Here is a 22,116-nt window from a genome sequence, read left to right as displayed (position 1 = left end):
ACAGTTTAAAGAGGTAGAATCTAAACACTATTTGCTGGTCAATGCTTTTAGATTCTCAAGTGAAAAGAAAGAATTTTCTTGTCATAATAAGGAGAGTCTGGTTCAGGCAGATTTCCTCAAACATGTGATAAACTATATCCCAGGAAACAGAACAACAACAGCTATCAGATCTACTATGTATGTGAGAAAACAAGTATAAAAAAGCAAGGCATTTACTGCAAGAGGTATGGGATCTCCAGTCTTCCCAAAGAAGGAAGGAGATGAACCTTGAATCTAAAAAAATAATACCAGCATTAAGCTAAATAGCTGGGAAGTGAGTTACAAACTGAATGGTTTTCTTGGGATTAATATATACATGGTACCATGACACTTTTATGCTAGTAAATAATTTCCTTTCACGTAGATGGAAAGTAGTCAAACTAGTGCCTTCCTAGTGAGTAAATGGCCATGAGAGACACTCCCCTCCACCCCCCACCATACTTGCTTTAACCAGAATCAAGTACTAAACACATTCTCCTCTGGGCAATATACTACAAAGTCAGTCACAAGAAAGAATGACTAAGTGTCTCAGAATGGAAGAATGCTCTCAGATTGGTATTTGTTAGTACATGAAGGCATTTCAAAACTAAGGCTTTCAAACCTACTCCAAAGTACATCAACTTTCTTTTCTAACTACCTACTTCTGTTGCAACTACACTGCACACACAATCGTATTTATGGCTTATAAAAAGTAAAAAGAAAATATCTGACTTTCAGCCTCTCCATAATAAACTACTAAGAAATATTCTCGCAGATATATCTGCATCCGAACCATCTAGGATCCTTGTATAAAACAGTTCTAACTGAATCAGAATCGTTGGGGATTAGAACATAGAAATCTGTATTTCTAAATTCCCCAGGTTGTTCTTTCATTCAATAAAGAACCAAACTTCATCCTTCTACCAAAAATCTAGTAACAGTGATTTAAAAATAGATGAAATATCAAAGAATAAGTGAAAGAATGATGGAGAGCCTACAAAGATCATTCTGACAAATGGAAACTGAACCTGTGGGTTCCTGACTCCCCCCTCCAGCCCTTTTCCCCCTCTAGCTCACAGTCTCTATGATCTCCCTGAGTGGGAATTGGTTATCTAAAGTGAAAGGAGTGGAAAGGTAGCTGCTACTTACATATAAAATTAGGGTACACAGCAGATGGTACAGCAAGCAGTTTTACAACAAAGCCCACCAGACATTTACTCTGAAGTGCCTCTTTTAAGGGGGTACAGGTTGGGGTGAGGGTTGTTACTGCCCCCTAGGGAGTGTTACAGAACTGCATGGAGGTGGATTTTGTTTTTTAATCTTATAAGCTGGCAAAGCTTAAATACTTAAATATTTTGTAAATTAGTTAATTCTTTTATTTCTCCTTATGTGACAGAGGAATATATAGTATTTTAAATTATGTGTAGGTGGTCATATAATCTAAGAAACTCATTTCTTAAGAGTAAAGGGGGACAAGGAGTTAACATCCAAAAAGAACTCACACACCTCAATACCCAAAAAGCAAATAACCCGATTAAAAAATGGGTGGAGGATAAGAACAGACAACTCTCCAAAGAAATTCAGATGGCCAACAGGCACATGAAAGGATGCTCCACATCGCTAATTATCAGGGAAATGCAAATTAAACCACAATGAGATCACCTCACACCAGTTAGGATGGCCAACATCCAAAAGACAAGGAACAACAAATGTTGGCAAATATGTGAAGAAAAAGGAACCCTCCTACACTGTTAGTGGTAATGTAAATTAATTCAACCATTGTGGAAAGCAGTATGGAGGCTACTCAAAACACTAATAATAGAAATATCATTTGACCAAGGAATTCCATTCCTAGGGGTTTACCCAAAGAAAATGAGATCCTAGATTCAAAAAGACATATGCACCCCTATGTTTATTGCAGCACTATTTACAATAGCCAAAAGATATGGAAGCAACCTAAGTGTCCATCAGTAGATGAATAAAGAAGATGTAGTACATATATACAATAGAATATTATTCAGCCATAAGAAGAAAACAAATCCTACCATTTGCAACAACATGGATGGAGCTAGAGGGTATTATGCTCAGTGAAATAAGCCAGGCAGAAAAAGACAAGTACCGAATGATTTCTCTCATTTGTGGAGTATAACAACAAAGCAAAATTGAAGGAACAAACAGCAGCAGATTCACACTCCAAGAAGGAACTAGCAGTTACCAAAGCAAAGGGGTTAGGAAAGGTGGGTGGGGAGGGAGGGAGGCAGGGAGAAAGGGATTGAGGGGCATTATGATTGGCACACATGGTGTGTTTGAGGGTCACAGGGAAGAAGACAGTGTAGCACCGAGAAGACAAGTAGTGACTCTTGCTACGCTGATGGATAGTGACTATGGTGGGGTGTGTGTGGGGGGACTCAACAATATGGGAAAATGTAGTAACCACAATGTTACTCATGTGAAACCTTCATAAGATTGTATATCAATGATACCTTAATAATAAAAAAAAAGTAAAGGGGGCATTACAAACTATTGGTAATAAAGGGGGACACTGGCAAAGATGATAACCTCTGAAGGACAGATGGCAGAAAAGAGGTTAACAGCTCTAATTACTATGAATGGCCCTGCTTTCACCTATAGGGCTAAATGAAACAGGCAAAGGCCAAAAACTTCTTTTGGTGTTTTAGTCTTTTGGTCATAGAGTGAGCTACAATTAGCTTCTTACTTTCACTGTTAGAAAGATTTAGACACAATGTCCCACAGCCCATTTGTGCCAGGACTTGACACCTTGATCTTAACCTTTGCAAAAGACTTTTGCACACCTCCTTCCAACCCTGTAAGAACACTTGGAAAAATAGGGAATCATTCATTTCTGGTTTAAGGAAGACCCAAGTCTTATAACCTGTCTCAAATACAATTTGGGGACAAGGAAAGTAGAAATTACCTTCACTCTTTTTGCTTTGAAAAACAAGCACTATAGTAACAACACAAAATGGCATCTGGAAATTATGAGGGATAAGTCACTCTGGACAGCAGTAAACTTAGTTCAACTTTCAGAAAGTGAATAATTTGAATTGTTTTGGATGAAAATTTTTCTAACACAAATCCAAAACTTTTTACCACCTTAAAAAGAAAACAATTCAACCCTTTCTTGATGATCAGGGTCATTATTATGAAAATCATTTATTTATGTTGTGACCTAGGAAGTCTTGGGGCCTATTCAGTTGATGCTTTTTCCTTACCCTGTACAGAATTCAAATTGCCAAGGTTGTGCTAGTGCCCCTCTCTCCAGAGTGTCTGTTTCCTCCCTCACAGTTAGGACAAGAACTACCTTTTTCCCATGTCTTAGTCAGCTCTGGCTGCCATGACAAAATACCATAGACTGGGTGGCTTCAACAGAAATTTTCTCACAGTTCTTGAGAAGTCCAAGATCAAGGTGCCAACACAGTCTGCTCTGCTAAGAGTTCTTTCTGGGTATGCGGCAGATAGCTGCCTTTCCACTGTGGCCAAACTCAGGGCAGAGGGAAGCAAGCTCTCTGGTCTCTCCTTGTAAGGGCATTCATGTCATCATGAAGGCCCCACTCTTACCACCTCATCTAAACCTAATCCAATTACCTCCCAAGGTGTCCCCCCATCACCCAAATATTACATTAGAGGTTAGGCTTGAACACATGAATTTGGCGAGGGGGAGGACACAATTCAAAGAACAATTTGTAAAATAAAAGCAAACAGGCCAAGAGGGGGCCAGATGGCTCTGCAATAAACAAAGAGAAGGAGCTTCAGTGGATTGACTTTGCACATTTGAGTGTTACCCCCACTTTCCTTCATGGCTAGGTTTCAGAGGGGTGAGGTTTCACTGAGAGATGTTCTTAACTAACATTCAACTTGCAGATCAGAACAAGATTATTCTCACTTCTGAACAAAACAGCAGTAGACTCACAGACACTGAGAAGTGACTAGTGGTTACCAAGGGGGAGGGGTTGGGGATAAAGAGGAACGATAATTTGCCATCACAACATAAATTGGTCATGGGGCCGGCAGTACTGCATGGAGAATACAGTCAATGATTCTGTAATGTCTTTCTACATTGATAGTAACCGCACTAGAGAGGGTGAGGATTTAACAATACAAGTAACTGTTAAACCACTGTGTTGTACATTTGAAACCTATGTAAGATTGTATATCAATGACACTTTGATTTAAAAAAAAGATCATTCTCACTTCTGCACTACACCAAGCTTGGAAACTCGGGATGAGATGATGGAAAAAAGCACAGGATAAAAGCAAGTATTCTATTTCCAAATTATGTATTAGCATTAATATATGCATTAAAGAACTGTAATTGATGCAACTAGGAAATTAGTGGAGATTCTTCCTGAATGTGTTCAGTATTAAGAGAAACTCTGAAGAGCTTCTATGAATTTGCAGAGACAAAAAAAGATGATTTTTTCAGCCTGAGATATAATGCACATATAGTTCAAAGTAATTTTTAAGCATATTTACAGAATTGTGCAACCATCTCCACAATCAATTCTAGAATACTGTGATCATCCCTATAAGACAGCCCATATACATTTAGCTGACCCTTCCCCATTTTCTTCTAACCTCTCCATCCTTAAGCAAACACTAGTATGTTTTCTAGAATTCTGTCTATTCTGGACATTTCATATAAATGGTATCATACAATATGTGGTCTTTTGTGACTGCTTTTTTTCATTTGCATGTTTTCAAGATTCACCCATGTTTAGCATTTATCAGTACTTCATTTCTCTCTGTTGCCAAATAATATTCCATTGAATGTACATACCAGATTTTATTGATCAGCTGATGGACATCTAGGTTGTTTCTTTGAATAATGTTGCTATAAATATTCATGTATAATTTTTTGTGTGAACATAGGTATATACTGAAGAGAAATGAAAACGTAAGAATGTAATTGCTGGATCATATGGTAACTATTTTTAACTTTTTGAGAAACTACCAAACTGTTTTCCAAAGTGTCTGCACCCCTTTACATTCCCACCAAGAATGTGTGAGGGTTCCAATTTGTACACTTTGTATCCAACAGTTATCTTTATTATAGCATTCTAGTGTGAAGTGGTATCTCTGATGGCTAATGGCTAATTAATCTTTTCATAATGCCTATTAGTCATTCCACCATATATCTTCTTTGGAAAAATGTCTATTCAGGTACTTTGCCCATTTTTAAATGGGTTATCTTTTTACTATTGAGTTTTTCCTTTACTTATTATGAATGTAAGTCCATTAATCCTATACAATTTGCAAATACTTTCTCCTGCGGTTTTCCCACTTTCATATTGACATTCTCTGCAGCTCAAAGCTTTTAATTTTTATGAAGTCCAATTTATGTTGTTTCCTTTTTTTGCTGGTGCTGCTGGTGTCATACCTAAGAAACTATTTCCCTATCAAGGTCATAAAGACTTGTACCACATTGTCTTCTAAGAGTTTTACAGCTTTAACTCTTAACATTTAAGTCTTTAGGCCATGGGGTGTAACTTCAGTTTTTGCATGTGGATATCCAGTTGTACCAGCATCATTTGTTGAAAAGACTAGTCTTCCCCCCATTTTAATTGTCTTGGTACCCTTGTCAAAGATAAACTGGCGGTAATTGTTAGGGTTTATTTATGGACTCCCAAATTCTATTCCATGGATCTTTATGTCTGTCCTTATGGCAGTACCACACCGTCTTGATATGTAGTAACTTTTGAAATCACGAAATGTGAACCTTCCAACTTTGTTTTTCTTTTTCATGACTCGGCAACTTTAGGTCTCTTAAAGTTTCATATGAATTTTAGTGTCAGCTTGTCAACTTCTGCAAAGAAGCCAGCTGGGACTTTGATGGGGACTGTGCTGAATGTGTAAATTAACTTAGGGAGTGCTGCCATCTTAACAATATTAAGCCTTCCAATCCATGAACATAGAACATCTTTCCATTTAATTAGACCTTTACATTTTTTCAAGAATGTTTTGTGGTTTTCACAGTAAAAGTTTTTTGTGTTTTGGTTAAATTTATTCTTATGTATTTTATTATTTTTATACTTTTAGAAACAGAATTCTCTCTTTTTTTTTTTTTTTGGATTGTTCACTGCAAGTATACAGAAATACAATTGGCTTTTGTATACCAATCTTGTATCCTGCAACATTGCTAAACTCACTTATTAGTTCAATAGTGTTTTAATGGATTCCTAAAATACATTTGTTTTTGAAAACAAAAAGTAAGCAATTAAAAGAGAAGACACGCTAAAGAATTAGGGTCGTAATTGGTGGTGTCAATGCTCTCAAATATGCCCAGGGAAAATATGAGTACAAAAGCATGGTATTTTAGGTGTTTAAATTTTACATTACTGTGAGCCAGAAAAATTGTAGCAGATATAGTAAAAATGGGGAATAAGCCTTTTCAGTGACTGAGGAGTCTACAATGTGATTCAAAAGCATCTGACTATTCAAAAACTAAAACTAGTCAAAGAAAAACATTAAGAATCAACTATGAATAAGATAGCAGGAAAAAATACCTTTATTTTCTTTGTCCAATATTGTGTTTACTATGAAACTATATTTATTCCGAGACAAAAAAATTTAACAACCTAAAATATTCAAGGTCTCTTATACATGTGTATACATTTTCCAAAGCGAGAACTTCCTAATTAAGTCATATTTCATCCAAATGGACTGATTTATGTCAGCCCAATCTAATGTCAACCAGTGCAGACACAAGTAACTAGAAACAACTTTAAATTCCTGAAAAAGGAAAACAAAAGACCATATAAAAATCCTTGGCTAGCATTGAACATATTAAAATGGGGCATGATTCTTGCTCATGGATAGGAAAAATCAATATTGTTAAAATGGCCATACTACCCAAAACAATCTACAGATTCAGTGCAACCCCTATCAAAATACCAATAGCATTTTTCACAGAACTAGAGCAAATAATCCTAAAATCTGTATGCAACCACAGAAGACTCCAAATAGCAAAAGCAATCTTTAGAAAGAACAAAGCTGGTGGTATCATGTTCCCTGGTTTCAAACTGTACTACAAAGCTACAATAATCAAAATGGTATGGAAGTGGCACAAAAACAGACACACAAATTAATGGACGAGACTAATGAGCCCAGAAATAAAAGCACTTACACAGTCAATTACTATATGACAAAGGAGACAAGAACATACAATGAGGACAAGACATGCTTGTCAATAAATGTCGATGGGAAAACTGGAGAGCTCCATGCAAAAGAATGAAACTGGATCACTCTCTAACACCATATAAAAAAATAAGCTCAAAATGGATTTTTTAAGACCTCAATATGAGACCTGAAACCATAAGCTTCTAGAAGAAACCATAGGTATGAAACCGTTGAATTAGTAATTTTTTTCTAGATATGTCTCCCCAGGCAAGGGAAACAAAAACAAAAATAAACAAATGGGATGACATTAAACCAAAAAACTTCTGTACAGTAAAGGAAACCATGCACAAAATGATAAGACAACCTACTGAATGGGAGAATATATTTATAAATGATATATCAGATAAGAGGCTAATATCTAATCTACCTAAAGAACTCATACATCTCAACACCAAAAAAACAAATAATTCAATTAAAAAATGGGCAGAGGACCTGAAAAGACATTTTTCCAAAAAAGGCATTCAGATGGCCAACAGACACATGAAAAGATGCTCAACATCACTAACCATGAGATATGATTTCACTTATATGTGGAATCTAAAAACAAAACAAAGTGAACAAAACAGTAATAGACTCATAGACACTGAGAAGTGACTGGTGGTTACCATGGGGGAGGGGTTGGGTGAATGGGTGAAATAGGTGAAGGGGATAAAGAGGCACAAAATGTCAGTCATACCTAGAGGATATTATGTCAAGTGAAATAGGTCAGAGAAAGACAAATGCCGTATGATTTCACTTATCTATGGAAGCTAAAAAAACAAACAAAACAGAAATAGACTCATGAACAGAGAATGAACTGATGGTTGCCACAGGGAGGGGTGTGTGGGAGATGGGCAAAACAGGTGAAGGGGATACCAACTTCCAATTATAAAATAAATTAGTCACAGAGATGAAAGTACAACTGAGGAAGTAGTCAATAATATTGTAGTATCTTTGTATGTTGACAGATGGTAACCACACTTATCCTGGTGAGTACTTAGTATTGTATATAGTTGTCAAATCAGTATGTCATGCACCTGAAACCAATGCAATATTTTATCAACTGCATTTTAATAAAAAATAAAATGAAAAAAGTTTTAATGGGGCATGATTTCTATCAACTGATGGAGTGTTAAAAAAGGGTCTATTTCAGCTTGACAATGGAAACCTTGTACTTCCAGTTTGCTATTTCCTTTTTTATGAAAATAATCATATCCCTTATTTTTTATACTGAAAAAAAATTTTTAAGTCACAATATCATATATGCTATTTACTGGTTTTCAATGTTTGCAATCACGCTATAATAGAAGTGAAAAGGAATTATAATTAAGGAAGCATATGTAAATGTTATAGACCTTGACATTGTAAAAATAATGGAAAGGCTGACCTACCTATTAAGGAAGCAGAGACAGGACAGACAGATGGTAAAGTCTTATATAGTGAAGAGCTCAAGTTCAACAGATTGAGATACAGTGGTTTAGCTATATTATTTCAAGTTTTAAACTACTAGAAGAACCTAAAATGATAATACAATTTACAAAAATTGGTAAATGGTGAGGGGAGGAGAAATGAGAGGTAGAAAGTAATGAAAGTGTTTAAATTGTTTATCTCTCATAACAGGAAGTCTCAACAGTATTACCTAATGTTAACAAACCAAGGAATCATGGTATATATGTATTTTTTACTGCCAAGAGTTATAACCATTAACAGCACTATAAACGAAACTGTTATAAGTAGTTGTCTACTGGCATTTTATGTGCTTCTGTCCAATTTTTCTATTTGGTGTTTAAAATGTGCATACACTACTTCAGTCTTCATGTTTGGATTTTAGAACAAATAGGAACCTTGAGATCTAGATTTTCTTCATCCATTGGTGACCAGACATTAGGATAAATCTAATAACTTGACCCCAGTATTTTCTAGATGCTGCTATTACTAGGAAAACATGACAGTCAAACTGAGTCCCTTTGATGGAGAATAGGGAGGATGAAAACAGCTTCTACCTTTTGATCTAAAAACTAATGATATTCAAATAGCAGGGAATAGGAAGGCCACTGAATGAGGCCCAAATTATGCTTGTCAAGATGGTTAATACTGCACTAAGGTCATTCAAGCCTAAGGACCTCTTTCAAGACCAAGTAGCTTAGTTTAAATGATAATTAATCCACACATTAAGCTACATACATCTTAGAAACTGGTAACTTAACCAAAACCACAGGAAGTCCACAGTAACATGGTTACCTGACAAGGTAGCAGTTTCAATACTTTGACAGGGTCCCCATCATACAATTCTGGTAAACTAAGGCTGCTTCCAGAATTAGAATTAAGCATCCACTTAAATGCCAAATGACAGCTTGAAATGAGAAACATTAAGTAACTTGCCTAAATTTCATAGCTTGAGTGAGCTGGTGACAAAACTCCAAAGGCTGACAAGGACCCACACCTTCATGTAACACTGTCCCAGGCAGGAAGGTAGAGTGTGAAGTCAAAACAGGGCTTCCCTTAGGGGACTTTCTCCATCAAAGAGAAAATCTTTCTAAGAAAACCCTTAGCAGACTTCCCCCTACATCTCATTTAGTCAGAGATGGGTCAGATTCAACACCATACCAGATATTGGGAAGCCATGACTGGTGTCCATGCTGTACATCCTAGGGCTTGCCACAAGCCCACTTTAAAAAATTAGGCAATCTGGGGCAGTATAGAAGAGTGAATGGCCACTGGGCTGGAAGCCAATAGTGTGAGCTACATCTGCAGTAATATTTACCTAAATTTAATACATTTTATTTTAACTAAAATGGCTTAAAAAATTAAATTTAGGAGGATGGAAGGTACAAGTGTATATACATTGGGAAAGGGTATATAAAGCAACTCAATTCTCATCTTCTATAGTAGGAAACTAATTGTTAATATCTAAAACTGGGACATAACATTAAATCATGTAATTTAAAAATCCAAAGGTAAATACTGGAAGAAATAACTAAAAGACTTTAAAATGATTTCTCTGGGGAGTGGAAATGGAGATGAGAGGGATGGGGCATGAGAATGTTGCTCTTTGTTATTAGCCTAGTAACACTATATGACTTTTAAACTTTACTTCCACAGGAATAAAAAATAAATGTAAAAGAAAGCAAAACAAAACTGTGATTACATGTGATGACATGTATGCAGACATTATGTCAAACAAGGAAATCACAGAAGGACAAGTATTTTGCCATTCCGCTTATGTGAGCTACCTAAAACAGTCAAATTCATAGACTGAATGTAGAAAGAAGAGTGGCTGCCTGGGTCTGGGCGGGGGTGGGGGCCGGGAACGGGAGGTAGGATTTAATGGGCACAGAGTTTTAAGTCTGAGACAAAGAAAAAGTTTAGGAGGTAGTGGTGATGGCTGCACAACAATGTGAATATACTTAATGACACAGAACTATACAGTTAAAAATGGTTAAAATGGTAAAATTTGTTATGTGTATTTTACCACAGTAAAAAACATATTTGATTTCAGACTTGTAGCCTCCAGAAATGTAAGAGAATTTTGGTGTTTAAACCTCCCTCACAAAAACTAAAAAAAAAAAAAAAAAAAAAAAAGATTGTGAGAAACAGTGTAAAAAATAAAAAACTTTATAAAGAATTGAAAAATGAAAGGTGACTCCAAAGTATTTGTAAATATAAATACATACACTAACATACCAGTACCGCTAAAGTAGCAGGGACCATGAGGAAGGAAGATACCCTTTAAGCCCAGGAGTTCAATTTAAAAAGAAACAGAGCACTCCAGGTGGAGAAAGACAAGTACCAAATGATTTCACTCATTTGTGGAATTTAACAACAAAGCAAAACTGAAGGAACAAAACAGCAGCAGACTCACAGACTCCAAGAAGGGACTAGCGGTTACCAAAGGGAAGGGGTTGGGGAGGACAGATAGGGAGAGAAGGAAAGGGGATTGAGGGGCATTACAATTAACAATCACAATATAGGCAGGTCATGGGGAAGGCAGTATAGCACGAAGACAAGTAGGGACTCTATAGTATCTTACTAGGCTGATGGACAGTGACTGCAATGGTGTGGGGGTGGGGGACTTGATAATATGGGTTAATATTGAAACCACAATGTTGCTCACGTGAAACCTTCATAAGATTATGTATCCATGATACCTTAATAAAAAATAAATGTTTGGTATAAAAGAAAAAAAAGAAACGGAGCACTTGGCAAGTAACCTCAGTACTACATTAGGAATTCTTGCCAATACTCCATCTATGTCTCTTGTAAAGGTCCACCAAGAGATCAGAAATAGGTATGAGATGAACAAGCTGCAAGTATTTTCTGCCTCTTTCCTTCCCTCCCCTGGTGACTATGAGGGAAAATAAAGGACTTATAAAGAAAGAGGTTTTCTCTGTTTTTTATTCTTCCAACTTGGGAAGGTGATAACAAGGACTGTGTCTGACTGGATTAGAGAACTACTGTGAACAAACTAGTTTTAAACATCTGTTCTTCATGGAGGCTCTGGATGAGAAGTCAGACACCTAAAAAACTCCATGCCAGATAACCCAAAGGAAACTAAAAGCTGCCCAGATCCAGTATCCTCCAGGGAGGCTGATGGTGGCCAAACCACTGGTCAGTATGTAGGCTCATCAAATCCCTAGAGCGCTAATAAAACAGAGAGGGACAATTTATACACCAACAAAAGGCACAATTGGAGCCTCAGGATCTTTTAAGTTAGTATAACTAAATTATGGCAAGTGGAGGACATTCAAGGTTTATGAAAAGCCAATTCTACTGCCCTTTGATTAACTCCCAAGTCTTACTCACTGGGAGCAGATTTCCAAGATACTGTGTCAAATGATGGGTCCCTGCCCAATCACTTAGGACACTGCCACAACAAAACACACACTTAGGCTGAAAGGGAAATTGATAATGACTCCATTCCTATTCAGAAGGTCCAGTTTGTAAGAGGCTTTAGAGAGTATCTGGCGAAGCCTGCCATTTTACAAATTAAGAAACTAATATTCAGAGAAGTTAAAAGTATTTGTCAAAGTTCATATAGTGACACAGCAGTCAGAAGACCAACACAAAACAAGCCAGGTACTCTAAGCAAATCTTGTTCCCTTAAGTCTCAGCTGCAAAATGAGTTGAAACAATCTTTTTAGCTACTACCAGGTCCAAAATGTATACAAACCAAGAACTAAAATAAATGCCAACTGATTTTATGTTTGTTTAGCCTTGACCATCAAAAAATTTGGGTCAAAATAAAGTACATCAAATAGGTCCACTTCGTTTGGACTTGAACATTGATTTTGAAATACATTTTTTAAATTAAAAAATGTCTGGCTCCAATTCCAGGAAAATGCACACTGGATATGCCAGATTGATTACATCCTGGATCAATTCCTTGGATTAGATTTCACAAATCTGGCAGTTCATCCTCTACCTACAATGCTAATAATTAATGAAGGATCAGTGCTACTGGTATGGGGAAAAGGCTCAGATTCAAACCTGACTTTCATTCCAATTTGCTTTTCTCCCAAGTTTACTCCTCTTGGGCACTTCCTATTTAAAAAATTAAAACAATACATATTTACCAACATCTTCCACTTTTACTTACAGAAAGGAGCTGTCAACAGCTACTTGCTGAACTCTTACTAACAAAGTTTGTAAGAGGCAAGAGCTTATTGGAAATCAGTGAGTGGTCTAAGTCACTGTTTTACCTGCTACCTATTCTTAATTGTTCCAGGCATTTCACCAGACACTGGTTTCATTTCAACATAAAACAACCCAACTCTAACACAGTTTCTGGTGAGGAGATGTATTCCTCTGAGGCCAAAATGATTAATTGACATCTTAAAATCAAGAATCACAAGCCTCTCACACTTTCTGATAAGTACCTCTTAGAACCTAGAGAGCAATGGTCTATTTTCACGAGTAAGTAGCCAGTACTTCTGCTATAAACAGTAGGCCATTTCTAAAATAATTAGAATTGAATGAGGTTGAGTATTACCTTGATACAAAAAACAGACAGACATCACAATAATAAAAGACTACTATTCCTAATGAATACAGATACAAAAATCCTCCACCAAGTATTAACAAACCGAATTCAGGAACACATGAAAAGAATTGTACACCATGACCAATTGGGCTTCATCTCAGGAATATGAGGCTTGTTCAACATATGAAGATAAATTAAGATAATATGCCATATCAATAGACTAAACAAATCAATCATGTCAACTGATGCAAAAGTGCATTTGACAAAATCCAAAACCCTTTCATGATAAAAACAATTAACAAACTAGGAATAAGGAGGAACTTCCTCAATCTGATAAAGGGCATCTATGAAAAAGTAACAGCTAACATCTTACCTAATGGTGATAGACGAGATGTTTTCTCCCTAGTATTAAGAACAAGTCAAGGGTGTCTGTTCTCATATCTTGCCACTTTTGCCCAACACTGTACTGAAGGTTCTAGCCAGGGCAATTAGGCAAGATAATGAAATAAAAGGCACCCAGATTAAGAAGGGTAAAACTATCACTATTCACAGATGACATGATCTTATAGAGAGAAAATCCCAAGGACCCTGTAAGAACTGAATTGTATTTTTCAGTTAATTTATCCTTGCTTGTTAAGGTTTATAGTTTTTTAAACCACTCAAGGAAATGAACAGCTTCTCTGTGTTAGGGCGTTTGTTCTAAAGACCTGGACGATTATTTTAGATATAAACATGCATAGATTTATGAGCTTTTGGCTTCATGCTATGGCCTGAGAACAAAGTGTGGGAACCTTTAAAAATTAGCCCCACAACGGATGGATAGCTGCTGGGTGTTAAAACACAGTTATTAAGGGGCCTTTACAAAACAAAGTTCCATGATGAACCAAATTTGAGAATGGTAGCCTATAGGCCTTACCTATTCAATAAGGTGAATGACTCTAAGTCTCAGCTGACTTTGTTCTATTACAAATGGAGCAGCAAAAATCTTTTAAATGTTAATTTGTTCATCTATAATAAAATACCATTATTTTATTATCGCTCACTCCAAATGGATTATTTCCCCTTCTTCTTGCCTTCTCCCTAATGCCAGACCCTTCCAATGGCCTTCAGGTAATTCTACTCCAGTGAATGGATCACAACTCTCCAGCTGGCAGAGAGGAAGCACAACAGCATGAACGAGACTCAGACCATCAGAGTTAGTTCCCCTCTGGTGCTCCTGTTATGGCAACAGCATATTTTGCCACAGCTGATGAGGATGTTGTGCAGGGAAAGAAAGGCAAAAAGAAAGACTAAAAGAGGTCTGTATGTTTCTGGTCATTCCCCAGAGCACACCACTCCCCGAAAGCGACAGTTGAGAACTTTTAAAAGGAATAACACAGCAGAATCACATTAGCTAGCATTCCTGAGATAGAAAAGTTTCTTTAAATGTTTGCAAACTTCCTCTCCCCGTAAAATAAGCATATTAAGATAGCAGAGTAAAAAGCCAGAATAGGAATCAAGACACTAAATATGATGCTTCCCACTGACATTAACTAGGTGTACAATACTAACAAGTTACTTAATTTCTCTGGGTCTGTTTCTCTCAATTATAAAATGAAAGCATTAGAATTCCAGCTAACCATTCCTTCCAGTTAACCAGAATGTTATAAAAGTAAAGACAATTATATAACTTTACCTTCTACTGAGGCTATAAAGCAACTTTCCAAAGGAATAACCCCCCACTCCTCCACAGGCAGGTAAAACAAAGTAAAATCAAATGCAAGGGAACTTTTTTTTTTGGCCTTGAATTTACTCAAAAATTTTCCTCCTCCTTCATAAATAAGAAAAAGTACTCTTCTAGCAATACAAGAAATGTAAGAGATTACAGCAAGTGTGTTTTCACCCATATCTCATTTCCCAAGCCACAGAAAGGCAATTTTGAGAAACCGTTTCAAGGGTAGGCTGTATCCTCTGATCCTCAATGAATAAAGGATGTGGGAGGGTGGGAGGAATTCTAAATTCACTACTTTATGAATGTCCCTGCCCAGTGTTATCATTTACAGCCCTAAGCACATCAACTGTTATCCTGGAATGCTCTCACATATGCATGACACCACAGAAGGTTTCCAGAAGTTTGAGACAGGAAATGCTAATCCCCTTCCTTCCTACTAAATAGATTTCCAATAAGAACCCATTGATTAACATTTTTCTAATGCTGCCGTATCTGAAACACATGTTAACACTAGACTGTGCAAAGTTTTTGTTCTAGAACTAAAAATCTTATCCACCCCCAACCCCTATCAAGATTTTAAGACCATTCAAATGAAGAACTGCATTTCCTATTTTTGTCTATGATCCCTTTTGTGCAAGGCACTATACTGGGCCCACAAAACTCTTAAACTTAAGATACCCAACCACATTAATCCAGGTACCTGAAGAGACCAAATAACAATGGCACCCTGGTTTGGGGAAATAAAATTACATGGCTGGGGGTGGGGCGAGGGAAAAGGGGGAATGTAACAAGAAATGAACCATCAGAGGGTGGAAAATTTCTAAAGGTGGAAAAATTAAGTAAGTACTGAACAGCTAAACAGCACTAAGTTAATTGCTATCAAATAGTGATAAAAGGCAACTGCAACTGCACTCTATCTTATAAACACATTAGGTAAGCCTTTGTGTTAAAAATTCCAAGACTACTATGTGCTCTACCAATAAATACAGACTAAATATAATAGATGAGCCAAGATGACAAGTATTTAAATATGAAAACAAAAAACTTTGTGTACAGAAACTGTATCTGGAGACAGGTTAAGTGATACTTGAGAAGGCAGTGATGTCTGTGTGTATTGGGAGAAAGAGTAAATGAATCAGTATTTCTGGCAGAATCTTTCCAAGTATTTCAGGAACAAATCCAGGCTATGTGACAGGCTTCTATCTTTAAAGCAATGCTTGAAGACTATGCCCTTATTTTAAAAGCATGGGACCTTGGCTATTTGATATAGGCTAAAAGGGTACCTCCTGTGTCTCTTCCTTCAGGATAATAATAATTAATGTAGAGCTATAAGTTTAGTTCCCTCCCGAAATAAGTAACAGCAGAGTGCAGATGTCATCATGATATATGTTCTCAACTGCTGGCAGTACAGGCATTTACTGACCAATACCACAAAAAATTCTGTAAGTATAAACCTAACCAAGGAAGTGAAAGACCTATACCCTGAAAACTACAAGACACTCTAAAGAGGACACTAACAAATGGAAACTCATCCCATGCTCCTGGCTAGGAAGAATTAATATTGTCAAAATGGCCATCCTGCCCAAAGCAATCTACAGATTCAATGCAATCCCTATCAAATTACCAACAGCCTTCTTCAACGAACTGGAACAAATAGTTCAAAAATTCATATGGAACCACCAAAGACCCCAAATAGCCAAAGCAAACCTGAGAAGGAAGAATAAAATGGGGGGAATCTCGCTCCCCAACTTCATGCTCTACCACAAAGCCACAGTAATCAAGACAATTTGGTACTGGCACAAGAACAGAGCCACAGACCAGTGGAACAGAATAGAGACTCCAGACATTAACCCAAGCGTATATGGTCAATTAACCCAAACATATATGTATATGTCAATACAATAAAGGAGCCATGGACATATAATGGGGAAATGACAGCCTCTTCAACAGATGGTGTTGGCAAAACTGGATAGCTACACGTAAGAGAATGAAACTGGATCACTGTCTAACCCCATACACAAAAGTAAATTCAAAATGGATCAAAGACCTGAATGTAAGTCATGAAACCATAAAACTCTCAGGAAAAAAACATAGGCAAAAATCTCTTGGACATAAACATGAGCGACTTCTTCATGAACATACCTCCCCGGGCAAGGGAAGCAAAAGCAAAAATGAAAAGTGGGACTCTATCAAGCTGAAAAGCTTCTGTACAGCAAAGGACACCATCAATAAAACAAAAAGGCATCCTACAGTATGGGAGAATATATTCATAAATGACAGATCTGATAAAGGGTTGACATCCAAAATATATAAAGAGCTCATGCACCTCAACAAACAAAAAGTATGCCAATTAAAAAATCGGCAGAGGAGCTGAATAGACAGTTCTCCAAAGAAATTCAGATGGCCAACAGACACATGAAAAGATGCTCCACATTGCTAGTCATCAGAGAAATGCAAATTAAAACCACATGAGATATCACCTCACACCAGTAAGGATCACCATCATCCAAAAGACAAACAACAACAAATGCTGGGGAGGTTGTGGAGAAAGGGGAACCCTCCTACACTGCTGGTGGGAATGTAAATTAGTTCAACCATTGTGGAAAGCAGTATGGAGGTTTCTCAAAAAGCTCAAAATAGAAATACCATTTGACCCAGGAATTCCACTTCTAGGAATTTACCCTAAGAATGCAGCAGCCCAGTTTGAAAAAGATAGATGCACCCCTATGTTTATCGCAGCACTATTTACAATAGCCAAGAAATGGAAGCAACCTAAGTGTCTGTCCATCAGTAGATGAATGGATAAAGAAGATGTGGTACATATACACAATGGAATATTATTCAGCCATAAGAAGGAAACAAATCCTACCATTTGCAACAACATGGATGGAGCTAGAGGGTATTATGCTCAGTGAAATAAGCCAGGCAGAGCAAGACAAGTACCAAATGATTTCACTCATATGTGGAGCATAAGAACAAAGAAAAAACTGAAGGAACAAAACAGCAGCAGAATCACAGAACCCAAGAATGGACTAACAGTTACCAAAGGGAAAGGGACTGGGGAGGATAGGTGGGAAGGGATAAGGGGGATTTAAAAGAAAGGGGGCATTCCCGGAAGATGACTGGTTAGCCAGAGACGGGTAAGATTCCTCAAGGGAGGAACAACCTAAGACAGGCACAGTCGCAGGGGGGCCATCAGGTGAGAAATTGGGGATCAACAGAGGTGAGGCTTAGAACCTCACCCCCCCGTTCTGAGAGAAATCTTCTGCATACGTGGATGTTTTATTGCCCTGGTCCAGCTTGGATTAACACATAGTCTACAGGCACACACCTGATCATCTACATGTGCTCTCTTACAACACTAAACTATGTTTTCTACCTTTATCTTGTATCTACCTACCACTTCAGCATTTTATTAAAAACAATAATAATAAAGAGAGAAATGTGGTATCCACATATAAATCAAGTATAAAAACCAAATCAGTATTCATATTTGAACTGACTGTTTATAGTTCATAATGTATGAGCAAAACCGAAAGTTTCTGTGATGACTGCCCTTGTACTGTTCACTATGTAACTTATTCATTATGTAAGAATTTGTTCTACATGTAAAAACTTGTTTGTTATGCCTCAGAAGATTGGAGACTGACAAAAATTAGGCTTGGGGTGGAATAATGATTGTGCATTGAGCATTGACTCCCCTATACAGAATTTTATTGTCGTTAACAACCATTTGATCAATAAATATGAGAGATACCCTCACAAAAAAAAAAAAAAAAAAAAAAAAAAAAGGACAGACTTCCAATGGTAAAATAAATTAGTAACCGGGATGTAATGTATAGCATAAGGAATATAGTCAAGATATTGTAACAGCCTGGTAGGGTGATAGCTGGAACCTAGAATTATGTATATAAATGTTCTACCACTGTGTTGTACACTTGAAACTCATGTAATGTAATACTGTGTGTCAACTACCCTTCAATAAAAAATAATTATTAAAAATAAAAAAAATAAAAATAAAAAAAAATAAAAAAAATAAATAAAAAAGATAGAGAACCACAAAAAAAAAAAAAAAAAAAAAAAGAAAGGGGGCATTAAGACTAGCATGTATAATGTAGGGAGGAGGCACAGGGAGGGCTGTGCAACACAGGAGACAAGTAGTGATTCTGTAGCATCTTACTACGCTGATGGACAATGACTGTAATGGGGTTTGTTGGGGGGACTTGGTGAAGGGGGGAGTCTAGTAAACATAATGTTCCTCATGTAATTGTAGATTAATGATACCAAAAAAAAAATTCTGTAAGTAGTTATAAATCCCTTCCATCACCTTAGAAAACAATACCCATTTCTTCAAAGCTGTCAGTTCTTGTTCAAGACAACTCTTTCTAGAGAAGATTCTGGTCTGCCAAAATTTTCCACAATGAAAAACCAAGATCTCAACATTCTCATGGACTGACCTAGAACAGATCAGATCAGGAAGGAGGTTTCTCCAATTAGGTAAGCCACCTCACTAAGACACTCCACTGTTCTGCAAAGTTAAAACTTCCTTAAGCCCAGTTCTCCATAAACATGGATGAACTTCAGCCTGGGTTATGTAAGTCTTCAAGGCAGCCAGTCACCCTTCCCCTAGAGTCTGGCCTGGCTAGATTCCTCTGTAGAGCTCTCTCCTAGGTTTGTTTTTTTTTTTAATTTTTTTATTTTGACATCATTAATGTACAATTACTTGAACAACATTACAGTTACTAGACTCCCCCATTATCAAGTCCCCCCCACATACCCCATTACAATCACTGTCCATCAGCATAGTAAGATGCTATAGAATCACTACTTGTCTTCTCTGTATATACTGCCTTCCCCATGTCCCCCCCCACCCCTACATTATGTGTGCTAATCGTAATGCCCCATTTTCCCTCTTATCTCTCCCGAGCTCTCTCCTAGATTTTATCCCTGTTGCTGGCAAGGAGCTCTTGCTATATTGTGCAATGGATTCAAGGGCTGTCCAGGCCTAAATGAACTACACTGGGTGTAGTACAACTGGTAAGCCCAGCCCACAAGAACGAAGCTAGCAATTTTGGGGCTGCCAACAAAGTTCAACCCTCTAGCAGAGGCCATCCCATCACCAAAAGAAGGCAAAGTGCCTAAGTTAAAAATGAATCATTTTTCCCTCAATAAGGTCCCTCAAGATCGCTTTCCAATCTCCTCCCCGTGGAGATCAGCCCAGTCAGGGGACAACCTTTGAGCTCCCTTTTCCCTGACCAACTCAATGCGATTCACCTCTACCCCAGTGTTCTTCCTTGTAAACAGTTCCTGGTTGTACTTCGAAAAGCAATGCTCAGGAACCTCCCTCTGCCACTGCCCTTTCCACAGGATCAAGCAATCCCACTGACCAGGGTGCCCTCTTTGACAATGCCTTCTTCAATCTACCTCCAAACGTGTCGGCGCGAAAACCCTACCCTTAAGGCTGCCAGCGCTCTAGCTCCCCTTCCCCCGACCTCTTTTCCCCTGGCTATTACTTTGGCGTTATTCTATCACTCTCTCCTCCAGTCTGGGGACTTTCCCCACCCGTGGGACCTCGTCCAGTAAGTAAACAATGCTGTCAAAGCAGGATAACGTTGGGCGAGGCGTCCAAACTCTGCATTCCAGCCTCCTGGTGTTCTAAAGGCAGGAAAACAAGTCATCGCAGGGTCCCGGGAGCGAATTACTGTCCCCAGCTTCCTTTACAAAGAAGCCCGAGAGACAGCTCCAAAATCAAGCACAAATGTGCACAAATGCACAATAAACAAGAGGCAGAGGTCATGCACAGAGAGGTCAAGACCAAAAATAGACGAATTTGCCGGGGGGAGGAGGAGAGCGGCGAGAAAACTGAGTCGAGTGAGCAAACCTGCCACGAAGCGGGAACATGGCTTGTGTTTTGTTTCTTTCTGCGACAGCAGAGCCGCGTTCCCAGAGTGGGCCCGCACCGAACCGTGTTGCGGCCAAGAAAGAACATAAAGTTAAGGTTCCAGAGCTGCCGGGAGGAGGGGAGCTGGGAACTGGGGCCCCGAACCGCCCAGCGCCGGCGCGCCCCGAGTTAAAGGCCTGCGGGGAGGCCGTGGGGACACCGCGGAGGAAACCGGCCGCAGGCCGGGGACTCACCTCCCGGCGTGGTGGAGAAGAGCGTCCCCCCCGGGGTGGTGCAATAGTCATGAGGTAGCTGCGCGGCGTCGCTGATGGGCACGGTGCGGGTGGGGATGGCGCGGCTCTGGCTGGGCTGGTGGCCGCTGCCAGCAGACGAGGACATGGCTCTGGCGCGGGCTCGGGCTTTGTCCGGCGGCGGGCAGGCGGGCGGCGGCGGCGGCGGCTGGGGGCCCGGACTTCTCCGGCTCCTCGGACGGGCGGAAAGGCGGGCAGAGCTGAGCGCGCTCCGCTCGCTCCTCGCTCGCTTTCTCTCACTCCCTCGTGCCTCTCCGCTCCCGCCGCCGCCCTCTCAGCCGCCGCCGCCGCCGCCGCCCGATCCTCCGGCCTCCGCCAGCCGCCTCAGAAGCAGGAGCAGCGGCAGCAGCGGCGACGACGACGACCGGAAGTCAGCGAAGAAGGGAGCCAGGGGTAGTACGGGAAAGCGGGTAGGCCGGAAGTGACGTTGAGGCGGGGCGGGTCAAGGCGAGGCGCCAGGGCGGGGCAGTACCGTAAGGGGCGCGGTCGCGTGAGGGGCGGGGTTAGCCGCCGCGGGCCTACGTCCGCTGGAGGAGTCGGGAAGTGTGAGCCGCGTTGAGATAGTAAAAAAAAACTCCTGTTTTGTTTTGTTTTTTAAATTGTCAGTGCAAATCACTTTACTTGAGCTGACTTATGTTTCCTATCCATCTAAACAAAAGTATCATTTTACTTTTAATTGTTCAATATTGAATGTAGGCAGTCCATGCTCTTAAGAAAATCAAGAGTAGAAAGGTTTAAGGTGCCACTCAGTTTCCAAGTCCCCTTTCCAGGGAAAGCCACTGATACCAGTTTATCCTGTGTCCTCCCAGGGACAGTCCCTATATACAAACATAATGCAGCATATAAACGTTAAGAAAAGAAAGATGAACAGCTACCCACACCACAAGGATGAGGATTGCATTAGAAATAAACTGAAGCACGGGAAAAGGTTAAGACTATGAGGTATCTGAAAAATCTAGATCTGAAACGCTATTCTTTCCTCTAGGCATCTCAGACTTTTTGGTCTCAAAATTTACATTCTTAAATTGTTGAGGATCCA

At 38.9% G+C, this 22,116-nt stretch overlaps 1 protein-coding gene across 1 annotated transcript in view; it reads right to left on the bottom strand.

Moving 5' to 3' along the window:
- Positions 1 to 21,456, bottom strand: part of EIF4EBP2 (eukaryotic translation initiation factor 4E binding protein 2) — a 29,415-nt gene extending 7,959 nt beyond the window's left edge. The window contains exon 1 of the mRNA XM_036928856.2: positions 21,021 to 21,456. Coding sequence (XP_036784751.1) covers positions 21,021 to 21,165 — 145 coding nt within the window. The 5' untranslated portion in view covers positions 21,166 to 21,456. The remainder of the gene's footprint in view (positions 1 to 21,020) is intronic.
- Positions 21,457 to 22,116: the final 660 nt, after the last annotated feature.

This window comes from Manis pentadactyla, chromosome 8, assembly GCF_030020395.1.
Source record: "Manis pentadactyla isolate mManPen7 chromosome 8, mManPen7.hap1, whole genome shotgun sequence".
Lineage (NCBI taxonomy): Eukaryota > Metazoa > Chordata > Mammalia > Pholidota > Manidae > Manis > Manis pentadactyla.
This window is presented reverse-complemented; position numbering and strand designations above follow the sequence as displayed.